This window comes from Carassius auratus, chromosome 8 (assembly GCF_003368295.1).
Source record: "Carassius auratus strain Wakin chromosome 8, ASM336829v1, whole genome shotgun sequence".
Taxonomy (NCBI): Eukaryota; Metazoa; Chordata; class Actinopteri; order Cypriniformes; family Cyprinidae; genus Carassius; species Carassius auratus.
The window spans coordinates 3,793,990-3,808,291 of NC_039250.1; the positions used below are offsets into that span (position 1 = coordinate 3,793,990).

The 14,302-nt window shown below is 37.1% G+C and overlaps 1 protein-coding gene across 3 annotated transcripts in view; it reads left to right on the forward strand.

Moving 5' to 3' along the window:
• Positions 1–532: 532 nt before the first annotated feature.
• slc6a8 (solute carrier family 6 member 8) overlaps positions 533–14,302 on the forward strand; it is a 36,615-nt gene continuing 22,845 nt past the window's right edge. The window contains exons 1-2 of one of the 3 annotated variants that reach the window (XM_026269118.1): positions 533–1,554; positions 14,016–14,147. In XM_026269118.1, coding sequence (XP_026124903.1) covers positions 1,254–1,554; positions 14,016–14,147 — 433 coding nt within the window. In that variant the 5' untranslated portion in view covers positions 533–1,253. Of the gene's footprint in view, positions 1,555–2,316; positions 4,883–14,015; positions 14,148–14,302 lie in introns of those variants that run through there. The other 2 variants (XM_026269117.1, XM_026269119.1) reach the window with 2 other exon arrangements.

Here is a 14,302-nt window from a genome sequence, read left to right on the forward strand (position 1 = left end):
CATATTCATCTTTTAAACATTTTTACAGATTTATTCACTCCACGGTAAACAGAGCAATTGTGTGTGTGTGTGTGTGTGTGTGTGTGTGTGTGTGTAAAATACATATGCTATAAATAAATAGCACTTATCATTGCTTTTTTGTTGATTTCGATTGCTTCCATTGTCCTCATTTGTAAGTCGCTTTGGATAAAAGCTTCTGCTAAATGACAAAATGTTAATGTAATGTACCCTACATTTTATGTTGGAAACATATTATACACAACAGTCGATTTTACTGCCGTTCATTTATGCTGATTTATTATCTTATTTTTTTTTCGTAATGGAACCAAACTGCAATGAATTACATAATGCATTCTCACTGTGATAAAATCTTTCAGAACTGATCTCGCGCAGATAGCTCCAGTGATCTAAAAGCGCACTTGCTGCGTAGTATGTAGTATACAGTGAGTAGTGTGCAGTGCAGCGTACGTGAGTGTTCCATTCCCTGTTTTCCTTAAGCGGGACGGAGGGGGAGGGCTGAGCTGCAAATGACGTTACCGAGCCCGTTAAAACATCGAGCGGCTTCGCGCGGACGCATCAGACAGTCCGTCCGCGCGCACAGAGCGACAGCAGCAGCAGCCGCAGCTCCCGCAGACACCGACTCTTGTCTCATTTATATATTCTGGGTGTTAAATACCGACGAGAACGATGGTCTGAAGAGATTTAGGCGCTCACTTCGTGAATGTAATTCCATTACATTCATCTGATCAGCGCGCGTAAAGGGCCGCTTTGGTTTCGCAGTCTCCTCAGTCGCCTTCTCTCTGAGAGATTCACGTGCCCATGCGATTCTTCAGACTCACCTTTAAGTGTTTCGTGGATTGTTTTTGAAGGTGCTGTTTCAAATCGGTGTCTTTTTCTTTTATGATCTATTATTTCATTTCCAAACGCGCTTTTTAATAAAACAAACAAATAATACCGTTGCCAGTTTCGCCGAGAGAGTCAAACAGCCATCCCTCGTAACCGTTTGACATTGAGGAAAAACTAAAAAAAAAAAAAATACATTCGTAAAGAATACCACTGCTGGGTTTATTAAATAAAAGGGTAAAGGACCAGATCCTGTTCACCTGAAGAGGAACAAAAGGGACATCTTGGTGTGAATAAAAGAAACTGACTTCATCCAAGAACAATAAGAGATCAAATATTTATTTCTGACTGCTGATTTAAGCCCTTCTCGAGTCTCGTGAGGAGGTTCGTTTGCTTTGTTTACACGTGAGATGGAGAAATCCTCTCTGGACGCAGACTGCTGCGCCCTGAACACGGTCCTGGTGGAGGAGAAGAAGGGCCATCTCATTCCCAATGGAAACGCGCATCAAGACGTCAATGGGACCCTCAACGGCGGGCCCATATCAGCCGCCACCGGAGCCATATCGGCGGCGGAAGCGGAGAAGAGGCAGGGCTTCCCCGAGCGAGAGACGTGGACCAGACAGATGGACTTCATGATGTCCTGTGTGGGGTTCGCCGTGGGTCTGGGGAACGTCTGGCGCTTTCCGTACCTGTGCTACAAAAATGGTGGAGGTAAGACGTCTTGATGACTCTCTGCAGTACATTCAGATCCCTTCAGATGACATGCCCCCCCCCCCTTACCCGCTCTCCCCGTGACGTCACTCCACGGTGGAGGACACCTCCTGTGAACCGACTCATTCGTTCATTCATTCATTCAGTGCCTAGTGCCAAGCAATTATTTTATTAAAGGTGAAATTACTGTTCATTTCATTTTCAAAATAGCTTATAATGCAGCAGTATTATTATATGTATGTATATATTATACATAATTGTATGCATGTGCGTATATGTAAATGTGTGATTTGAATACCTTGATAAATGAAGAAGCTTATTTGTTTTGGACACTTAGGCATTCATATATATATATATATATATATATATATATATATATATATATATATATATATATATATATATATATATATTCAGTATAATGGTACTGAATATGCATATAACTGCATAAATTTGTTTAATTTCTGCTTTTTGACTATATAACTATATTAAACTACAACAGTAAAGCAATTATATATTAGTGTATATATTAATAACAATTAATTACATTCAAAATAAGTTTTTGTTTACATATTATATGTGTGTAATGTGTATATTATGTATATATAAATACACACTCATACGGTATATATATTTTTTAATATTTACATGTATATATTTATATTCATATAATTTATATTATAAATAATATATGTTTAATATACAAACTTTACATAAATATATGCATGCATTTGTGTATATCTATATAATAAATATACACACATATTATGTGAACAAAAACTTTTATTCTGGATGCGATTAATTGTGATTAATCGTTTGACAGCACTTACATATATAAGTAGTATTCATTTTAAAGTAGTTGCTCAGCCCATCAACAACAAGTGCATTTGCAAATAATATCTTAAAATAGTAAGGTATCACCTGTGAACACTGTTGTTTCCTGTTGAATATCCCATGTTGTTATAGGTGCTGTTTTGATGCCACTGCTCGGTAGTTATTATATTAAAGAATTATTCGATTATTAAGTAAAGACATGAATATCGGTGTACAGTATCGGTCTGTACCTGCATTGATAACAAAACTAAGCATCAAATCATGTGTCATTCATTTAAAACACATTTCAAGCAAAGTTTGGGTTTTTAAAGGTGATTAGTTAGTTTTTATTAATCATATCCCATTGAGTTTGATCTTTTGTTTTCTAATACAATTATGTATAAGTATCAATTAAGGATTCAAATACTACTTAGTGCCCACTTTGTAATTATAAAGTATATGAATATTAGTTTCTAAGTATATGAATTGGCCTTAAAGACCTGTCAAACATTGTACACATTTGTTAATAATTATTATTAAGCTGTTGTGTTTATCAAATGTATCATTAAACCAGTGTCCCACGACGTTGCTTATAGACAATGGACGTGCATATTTTGTACGTGCAGGATCACATGTTTGTAAGATGATCCAGTTCTTTTGGTTTTTCTTTCCCTTTAAGCCGGGGGGTGTGTCTTAAATCAACACTCATCTACTGCTGCACACTGACATCGTACATCATCCTTTGTACACTTCTGTTTCAGAGTATCAAATGCAGCTAAAAATTGATAATGAAGGAGAAATGGCTCTATATAGAATACATAAATGTCTAGTTTGAGCCTTATTGCACTGATCGCAATCCACGAAAGCACACATTTCCACACGACCATTAGAGGTCACACATGCCCATACAAAAATAGCTTTAAGGGAAAATAAAACGTTTGTCTTAAAGAATAAAAAAAGTTTGTAAACAATTATATAAATATAAAGTAATACTTTATTGGCTTTTTTAATTTGAATGTGACTGAAATGCTGTCTAGGTAGTCATCTCATTATGTGTTTTGGGATGATGGATACGATTGACATTAGTTGCCACGGTGCGTCACTCATCATCAACTTCACTGATTCTCTCTCTTTTGCTCTGTGAGTCATCTTCTGATGGCTACAGAATGAGAAGGCCAAGTCTGCATAACACTTTACAAGCCCATTAGAAAGAGAACTATTGTTTGCCTGAATGACGAAACCATCTCCCAGTGTCCTCAGTGCCCTGGATGCAGTCCAGTGTTTGCTGAATGAATGGCCATATGTTTGCACCAAAGATGTGTGTTAAAGAGTTTTTGTCCTGATGTATGGGGATGTATTCTAGGGCAGTGGTTCCCAACCACGTTCCTGGAGGCCTCCCCAACATCGCAGGTTTTCCATGTCTCCTTAAACAAACACCTGATTCAGATCATCAGCTCATTTGTAGAGACACCAAGACTCTGAAATGGTTGAGTCAGACAAAGGAGAGATGCAAAATGTGCAGTGTTGGGGGCCTCCAGGAACGAGGCTGGGAATATGTTCTAAGGGGATATGATAGAATGTATATTATATAAATCGTGAAATAGTTGATGATTATCCAGACAAAATTAGATTAGATGCATTAGAGTAGAGAACACCTATAGGATCATTGAAAATCACTTTACATAATCATTTATATAATTACAGAATCCTCTGAAGATCTTACACTGCCAGTCAAAAAAAATGGAATAATTCAGATTTCTTAAAGTCTCTTCTGGTTCCCAAGGTTGCATTTATTTGATCTCAAATACAGTAAAAACTGTTATATTGTAAAATATGATTAAAAAAATACAAATCTTAATAATTTCTTAAAATGCAATGTATTCTTGTTCTAAAGCGAAAGTGAAAGCAACTGCAACTGCAAAGCAAGACTGGAGGAATGATGCTGAAAATTCAACTTTGCATCACAGAAATAAATTACATATATTAAAATTGTAATAAAAATTTTTGTCTGCTCCCACTATCCTTGGGAAAATTCCGATATTGTTTTCCTGTCTTATTCAATTATAGACTAAAAAGAACATTTTGCCAAGATGTATAAAGTTACGTTGAACGTGTGAACTGTAACAGCGATCATGATACCTCTTCTAGCAGTGTTTGTCTTTGGCACTGCCCTGGATGCCTGCTGTGAGAAAAATGTCAAGACTTGATCAATGTTGTGTTAGCACTTGGGTTGCGATTCCTTTCTGTCTTGACAGATAACTTGATTTCATTCTCATCTGGTTATTTAGATAGAGAGGATGTCAGTGTGTTTTGGATCTAAAGTCTCAACCACCTGTGGTAGAGGGGAAAGGTCATGGAAACCGACCGCTGGGAACTTTTCACGAAGACCATCAATTCCTCCAGAAACAATAAGTGATTCAAATAAGACGTGCCAGCTCAAGAAAGATGAGATGTATGGACTCTTGGAGCTCTTCTTGCTCAAATAGTTACTTTACCCCCAACAAGTAGCTCTAAGGTAACAGAATTAAATTGTCCCTATGCAGATCGCCAAACTCAACGTGTCGTCTTTGTGTGCAGTACTGATAGGCTCATGAATTGTTTTGCCAAAACAAATCAGGCCCGTCAAAGACCAAAAAGGTCCTGCTGGCAGGAGAGGAGTAAATACAGTTCATGCAGCACATTCTTGACATTTACTGCGTTACAGGTTGAGTCTGTGAGATACTTATGATATTTACTTTCTGCATTCTCAGAAGACAAATTTAGCCAGGTCAATTTTAAACCTGTGGAATCTTTAATTTGTGTATAGGTGGGGGTTTTTGTCTTTCTTAGAAGGAATAGTTCACCGAAAAATAAAAATTATGTTATTTACTTATACTCTTGAGTTTAAAAACCTGTATCACTCGAAGAACAAAATGTAAATTGCCCGTGTTATGAAAGTGAATCAATGGCAAGATTTTGATGACCAATAGATTTTCATGACTTAAAGTAAAAAATAAAAACTATATTTTATTTAAAGTGCCCTTATTATGGATTTTTCATGCAGTGTGTAACACAGCTATTAGTGAATGAAAACAGCCTGCAAAATGTTAAATCTGTAAATGCACCATGTATAACGTTATTGTCTCTCAAAAGACTCTGAATCATTGAAACCAGACGTTTTTAAAATGAATCCCAAACCGTTTCAGGTTGACATCAATGTGAAACATTAGCATATTGCCTGCCCACTTGTTGGTCTTTTTGCATTGGTCTGTATGAAAACGCTAATTCATTCTTAGCCACTAGGTGTCGCTTTTGGAGCGGAAAAAATAGTGATTTCTCTGGTAACGCTGTATACAAAGCAGCGCTGCACTCACAAACACTGCTTTAATAGACATTACAAGCATGATGAAGTGAAAATGAAATCAATCGAATCAATCACCACAGTGTCATGCAAAGGAGGGGTTTGGAAAAATACATCGTCAAGCAAACAGCATGAGGGTCTTTCTATTGCTGTGTCATTTGTTTATTTAATATATCGCCGTAATTGCTAAAGGAAAATCTTTCTCTGCGTCCCTCTTTAACTCAATGTGTTGGTGTCTGGAGACTTTTCGGTTTTGATACAATGTTTCTAATTTGTTCCTAGCCAAATCACTGGTGAGCTAATTGATTTCCTATAGACCTCACAAGAGGTTTCTCTGCACCTGTACTGACGATTGGCTAATTTCCCTAATTCCCCTTAGGGAACGCAGTCTCTATTAAAACAGTCTAAAGTTCTTGATGTGAACCAATTAAAGTTAAGAGACCCCTGTTGTGTTAATCTGCAGCACTCAGTTAGGTAAGAATCACTAAAACTATTTCTCATATTTAGGCCTAGAGATTTGAAATTCAGAGCACATAACTTGATAACCCTCCGACTTAATGGTAGAGGTTAGAAGTCACTTTAGCTGCCTTATCTGTTTCTTTATTCAGCTCTGCGTTCAGTTCAGCGAGCTGCTCACTCTTCTGTCTGTGCTATCTGAGGTTGCAGATCTTTTATTGAGCTGCTCGGATTGACACTGTGCCGTCACTAACACATATACAGTATGCACTGTGAGATGCAGCAATGGTCCAGATTTCTGTTGCCAGGTTACTGGTTGTTTTAGCAGCACTGTGCAGCGGTGCATCAGAGTTAAGAGAGGCCAAGCTGAGCCGAGGTGGCCACATAGTCAGTAGATTTATGATCTCTGCTGTAAAGCCCTCTACCTGTCCTTGAGTGCTGGATCTGCAGTACAGTATCACAGTACAGTTTTAGCACTGTGACGCTTTTAATAACAATCTGCTATTGTTATTGTGCTTCAGCACATGAACAAAGCTATTATTTTTTTAGTTATTAAAAAATATGAAGAAATGTGTATATAGAGAGAGAAATTTTAAGAAGCATATAACATGTAAGTAATTATTTTTCATGATTTGGTTTTTAAATATATACAGTATTTGCATACTGAAAATTATATATATTTTTTTAACGGTACCTTTTGTAGGATGATCCATGTTTTAAACTATTCTGTCACTTATTCATCTGTTTCATTCTTTATAATGTTGGAATAATTTATCTATGCATGTACGAATGCTTTTCTTTTTCTTTTTTTTTGTCTTAGTTGTAGTTGAGCTCACAAAGAAATTCCAGACAACTAAGTTGTTTGGCAGTAAGTAAATACATCTAAGAAAAATTTATAATTTAGCAAGTAAAAAACAAAAAGAAAAACTAAAATATGTCAAATGTTAATAAGAGCCTATTAAAGGTATAGGTTATAAGACCTGCCACGAGAGGGCGCACTACCAAAACAAAAACAAACACGTGGTTTGATGACGCTAAGAAGGAGCGTGAAATGATGGGATTTGTTGTCTTCTACACAACTGCTGACGGTCATCAATCAGATGGAAAGATAAATCATGGATTTAGCAGATGAAAAGACGCGATCAGACTATGAATCAGACGCGTCCTCGTGCAGGTCTAGAGACGCGATGCCCCACGTTTGGCCTATATGCCCCATAAAACCAATCTTGTTGATCGTTATAATAGCATACGTCTTCTGTAAAGATACGAATCAAAACAACTCACCTGTCGAGTAAAACACAAGCGAGATCGGCATCTCTTTTTAGTTGAGGTTTGTCGCAAAGCTCTCTCCAATTAGAAATTGCAACACCGATATTAATCCTCGCTCTTTCTCTCCTCTTGTCCCAAACTCTTCTTGGGTCGTTTGGTTGGCCCGTATGCTTATATTTACGGGTGCTGTCCTTGTTGACAGAACCAGCGGCAGACGGTAAACACTAATTATGTTCCATAAATAAGTAACACAATCCACCATAAAACGTGCAAGAAGAAGTAAATAAGGAACTGCTTGAAGCAGGTTTGCTGGACGCTAGACACTACTACCGCATTTGTCTACAACACTGTTGTCATGTGGTTTCTACGTCAGTAAAGACGGTAACAAAGGGGAACTAACGTCATTGACAGGCGACTGCATTGATCCGTGTCACTGTTTAGAATGGGAATTTTCTCATGATTTACAAGTTGTTGAAAACATTAGAGATATTGTTAGTAATCAGCTGGACAAAATATATAACACTAGCCTAGTGGTTTTGGGATATTTTACTGCAAATATCTTACAAATTGTACCTTTAAGCTAAAAGTTCAACATTTATATTGTAATTGTAATTAAAATAAAATAATATATAAAGTCCATGTATGGGTCAAGAAATTATAAGTATATATTAAAAAAATCTTACACTTAAAAAAAAAATCATGATTTCCCTATATATATATATATATATATATATATATATATATATATACACACACACACACACACACACACACACACACACACACACTTACACATACATACACACACACACATACATGCATGGTAAATAAATAATTCAAGAAGAATATATTATAAATAATTCTATATGTATATATAATTTCAGGTTGCATATCTTTTACACCTTTTATCCAGTTAAACTATTTATTAGGCACGTCAGCATTGCCAAACTTTGACTAAATTTAATTTCCAACATTAATAAGCCTACAAAGTGGAAAAATACAAATTCCATTTTAAAATGAGCACAGTTTAATGTTTCTGATTCTCAATGGGAAGGCATGAGAAGGCCAGTGATGGCAGCACAGCAGGACATGTTGGCGTCTTGCCTGACTGACATCAGTTCCTCTCTCCACGTGGACGGGCGATTAAGAAGAGCGTCTGTTAATCTTTTAATCCCTTTTTTCTGACTAGGGCCTTACTGTGGCTGCTTTAGGGTTCATCTATTATATATTTATATTCTCTGTAAATGTATCTTTGTGTTATTTTAATATGCTGGAAATGTACTGTAGTTGCTGCTTTGGAATTCGAATAGACTACACTGAAAAAGAAAATTGGTGTAGTGAAAATGTTTCACTCAGAAATTGTTAGTAAATTTCACAAATGATTAGAAATAAATTACTTTGAATTAAACATGAAATTTTACAATTCTAAAAAATTAAATAGTATTACGAATAAATCTTACATAATCTACTAGGTATGGACATGATTAATATCTCAAAACTTGCAAAACCACAATTGTGCAAAACACTTCATTTCCTTAAAGTGAGCCATACCTTGCATGTTTTTATTATTTGTCACCTGCTAGAACAAGCCTGATTGCTGCAGATAACCATTTTTCAAGGTAAATCAGTTTCCTGATCCGCATAGTTGCCTTGCTTTGTGAGAAAATGTATAAATAACATTAGATTAATCTTATCAGATCATGTTTCCTAGATATCTGATTAATGTGTATGGATTAGAGGTCACAGAAATGTTATGAAATCATGGAAATAAATAATGGAAATACTTGAATCTTACGTTTGCCTTGTGAGAGCCTAAAAGAAAACCAAAGGCACCAAAGAAAGTAATTGCAAAATGGACTAAAGTTAATATTATATTTGAGAGTTTACTATATATATTCATTATGTATATATAAATAAGTACAAACACATGCATGTATATATTTAAGAAAACTATGATATGTTTATATATTAAATACATTTCTATAATGTAAAAAATAATAATATAAATATATAAATGTATGCACAAATATTTTCAAAATATACTGTATGTGTGTTTATATATATATACATAAATAAACAAAGTACACTCATATATTATGTAAACAAAAACTTTTATTTTGGATGCAATTAATCACGATGAATAATTTGACAGCATATATATATATATATGTATTTATGTATTTATGTATGTAGTCTTTTGCCTTTCTAGAATGCATGCATGTCCTCGCTAGGGCTGCACGATGAGTCGTTTAAGCATCGATATCACGATGTACGAATCCACGATAGTCACATAGCAATGTGATTCGCGGATTAATTGCACAGCTTAACCATCATAGAGTGAAAGTTTATCATTTGAGAGAGAGAGCGCACGAGAGAGAGAGAGAGAGTGCGAGAGAGAGAGAGAGCGCGCACGTGTGAGAGAGAGATCGCACGCACTCATGAGAGAGAGAGAGAGCACGAGAGAGAGAGAGAGAGAGAGAGACAGAGGGAGAGAGAGAGAGCGAGCGAGCCCCTGGCGCACGCCCACCATCTTCAAACAACAAAAGCGCTGTCTTGCTCTCTCTCCCTCGCGCATATTAATCAATTGACACGATGGTGTCGATGTTTAAATCATTTAAAATGAGAATGTTAGTGTGCTCACCCCATTTTTGTTTGTAAGAAATTTTTTTGATTTGATTTCATATTGCAATATATATCACAGAAAAACGAAATATCGCAATGTCATTTTTTCCCAATATCGTGCAGTCCTAGTCCTCGCTACCCTTACTAGTACATACTGATGCTGGAGACAAGTTCAATTTGAAAACAATGTCATTGGCTTCTGAATAGACTGAGCCATATGTGTAGACAGATCATCCATATCCATCTGTTGTGTAGGGGGAGGTGTGGGAATCTATATTTATAGCCTCCCCTTATCACCCAAGAACCCAGTCCGTTCTGCTTGTGTTTTAAGTGAAAGCACTTCTTGTTTGTGCTTTAAATGATAATGTGAACCATTCAGATTGGCTTCACACTGCACTGTCGGAAAACAGGATTCAGGCGATCTCTAACTCCCATTGTTTGTTTTTTGCCCATCCAGAATAGAAAGCTTAACATATTCTCACCACACCTGAGGTGGACGTCTAGTAGTGAGCTGGAAAATGTTAATGAGATTATGTACCGTCATTATCACAAAATAAACTCACAAAATAGTCAGCAGCTGACTGAATTATGTGGCTATTTGGCAAATAAATAAATGGACAAGAAATATTAGTTTATTAGCTGCTATGAGGCTGCAAAGAGTGGGCAAGTAAGCAGCATTGCTATGGGCAACAGTCATTATTCTAAATATATCTGAATGTTGCGATTGATCAATCAGAATCAATATTCCATATAAAGCAATACATTAGTTTGAAGGCATGCTAGTTTTACAGTATACGTATTGACAAGAGCTCAGCTAGTGTTTGCATCATGATCAATACATAATAAAACACATTTTATTGATACGTATTGCTTTGAATTTGAGTTTAACTGAATGCACAACCTTTTTCCTAACATTTAACATATTATCCATCAAAAACAAATCAGTGTATTACAGTTTCCACAAATATTAAAGGGGGGGTGAAATGCTCGTTTTCACTCAATATCCTGTTAATCTTGAGTACCTATAGAGTAGTACTGCATCCTTCATAACTCCAAAAAGTCTTTAGTTTTATTATATTCATAAGAGAAAGATAGTCTGTACCGATTTTTCCCGGAAAAACACGAGTGCCTGGAGGCGTGACGTGTGGGCGGAGCTAAAGAATCACGAGCGCGAGTAGGCTTTTGTGTTGAGCTCGTCTGGAAGCTGTGACACTGTGAGGACAAAACAAACCACGGCTAACAGTTAGATTCAGCGTATATTTATGATCCAGAATCAGATCCAGAGGCTGAAATTTAACAAGAGCAGCATCAGCAACGACGTCTCTATGTGGTATGAACTGAAACTGTATATATTTGCTTAGTGGTTTTGAAAAATGACTAAGTTCCACTTTGTCGTCTTTTTTTTTTCTTTTAAGCTGTAGATGTGGAAAGTGCAGTTTGATGACAACATCGCATGTTGTTTACTTGATGTGCTTACGCGCTGATAGCTAAGTTAATAACACAGAGATATTTGAAGCAGTTTTACTCACCGCATGCGGTTCCAACACACGATCGTGACCCTTTTTCATTGGGACTGCATTATCCTTAAGAAATAAACGATGTGCAAATCCGGCGTCAAACTGGACACAAACACTTGCACAACTCCGTTGATGCTCTGTAAAAATAAACTCCATCCACTGGTCCCTTAATGCTGTTTCTCTTTTGGTAATCTGTGCAGGGTTGTCTTGCCCTGGCAACCAAAAACACACTTCTTTTGTGACATTTCGCGACGCTCTCGCTCTGATCAGTGAAGTGTGTTGTGCTCTCAGTGCTGTGCTATATGGGAGCGCGCGCTCTTCTTCTTCTGAAGTAAAGAGCGCGCGCTCTTCCGGCAGAAGTGCCCTCATGACCCATATAAGGAAATTCCGCTCCATCTAACGTCACACAGAGCCATACTCGAAAAAAACTTTCCGAAACTTGTGACAAACCGGAAGTAGTATTTTTGGAACAGAAATACTCCTTCAACCGCACAACTTAATTTTTGAAACTTTGTCCATGTTTAGCATGGGAATCCAACTCTTTAACAGTGTAAAAAACTCAGTATGCATGAAATAGCATTTCACCCCCCCTTTAAGCAGCACAACATCGATCATTTTTTACATCGATAATGATTAGAAATGTTTTTTGAGCAGCAAATCAGCATATCAGAATTATTTCTGAAAGATCATGTGACTCGGAGTAATGATGCTGAACATTCAGCTCTGCACCACCAAGAGTAAATTACATTTTAAAATAAATGAAAACAAGAAACAAATATTTAAAATTGTAGTAATATTAAATAATATAATTGTTTTTACTGTAGTTAAAACAATGAAATGCAGCCGTGGTGAGCATAAGAGACTCTTCCAAAACCCAGATAGAAATTGTTATTCTAATTCATCTGACATAATAGTAGCATGCTGCAGTTGAGTAAACATGCTATAAATGACATCCTCCAAATGAAAAAGCTACATCAAAATGCTCAAGTGTTAGTATTACATTTCGGGAAGATGTGAATCGCAACATCTTGGAAGATAAACCACTGTGTGACTCAGCTGTGCCTACTTCCTTTTTGAATTCTATCAGTAGACGCCATTAGCAATGAAGCACCGGCTCTTATCTACTGGGAAAGAAAGAGATGAAAAGATTCCTCACTTTTCTGAAAGTCTATAATGAGCACCCGCTGATACAGAGTCAAGTTCTCCATGCTAACGACGTCAGCCACTGCAGTACTTGCGAGACCGGGTGTGTGTGTGTGTGTGTGAGTCACGCTTGTTCTCGCATTGACCCGCATTCACATTTTCATGCATCATCCACTCGCAGGCCATTGCTGTGGCATTCTTTTTTGTTTGCAAATCAGCCCGACACAAGCCCACATAAACATATTTTCCTTCTTCACAAGGAATAGCCTCACGGTTTAGTGGCTGTCTTTTATGGACAGTTGGTCAGTGCAGCACATTGTGTTCAGTGCTTCCTTCTGTAGGCAGTTCATCAAAAGGCTTTCTTCTGAGTCACGAGTCCAACAAAAGCTGTTGTTTTCTGAATGGACACCGGGCAGAACTCCCAAATAAGCCACTTCATTCATATCAATGTTTTTAAATTAGCAGCAGGGGTTGTATTTTTTTCAGATTGCAATCGTTTTAAATCTTCTGTAGCGGCTAGCCTGCAGAGCTAGCATTACGTAAGCATGTCAGTTTGTATAGCGGCATGCCGGATTTCCACTCTGCCTTTTTTTCCATTGTATCGCTCTTTTTCCGCTGTCTGTCATGCGCTGCCCTCCTCCCCACCCCATCCACCAGGTGACATCATCAAGACTTTCATTGAACACGCCAGCATGGTTTTCAGTGGATAATCTGCATCACACCGGCGACCAACCCCCTCTCTTATCCGCTACTGTGGCTGTCAATCTCAGATCACTCGAGCGAAGCTTTAATGCTGCCGATGCGTCGTTGTGTTGCCGCACATGATGAACGCATGATGCATGCTAATGCGGCCAGTTGCAGTCAAATCCTGAGTGACGTGCCAACATGGAAAGGTGTCGTGCACAAATAGCAGAAAATTCCCCCATTTAAAAGGAACTGTCAAGATGTGTAAAATGCAACATTCAGTGTCTTTTGGGGTTAATTGGCATTGTATGCATCATGAGACCAACGTTTATGTTTCTAGTTACTATTTTATTGGTACTTCATGAGACCTTGTGACTAGAATGAATGGAAAATGCAATTCTTTTCAAATTATATCAAGTGTTTGACCTTCAAAATCGAGCCTGTAGACTTTAAAATGCGTTTCTGATCGGTTCGTCAGTGCATCTCATTCCAAAAATGAATCCTAATCTGTCATCAAAATGCATTTTGCCCAGAAATGCTGCATGCCTAACGTGGGTTGTGGTTGTGGTTCCATATTTTTAATATGTCCTCTCTTTCTCTATTGCTGTATTTCACAGGAGTGTTCCTCATTCCCTATGTGTTGTTCATATTTCTGGGAGGCATTCCGATATTCTTCCTGGAGATTGCACTGGGTCAGTTTATGAAGGCTGGGAGCATCAATGTGTGGAACATTGCACCTCTTTTTAAAGGTTTGCTCTCTATATTTATGCATTTACTTTTTAAGCTGTGATGCTATTTTAGGTTGTCCTTTACAACATTGCAACTTTTAAAATATGATTTTTTTTAGGTATCATATTATATTATATTATATTAAAATAATGTAACTTTTTTTTAATTTTTGTAT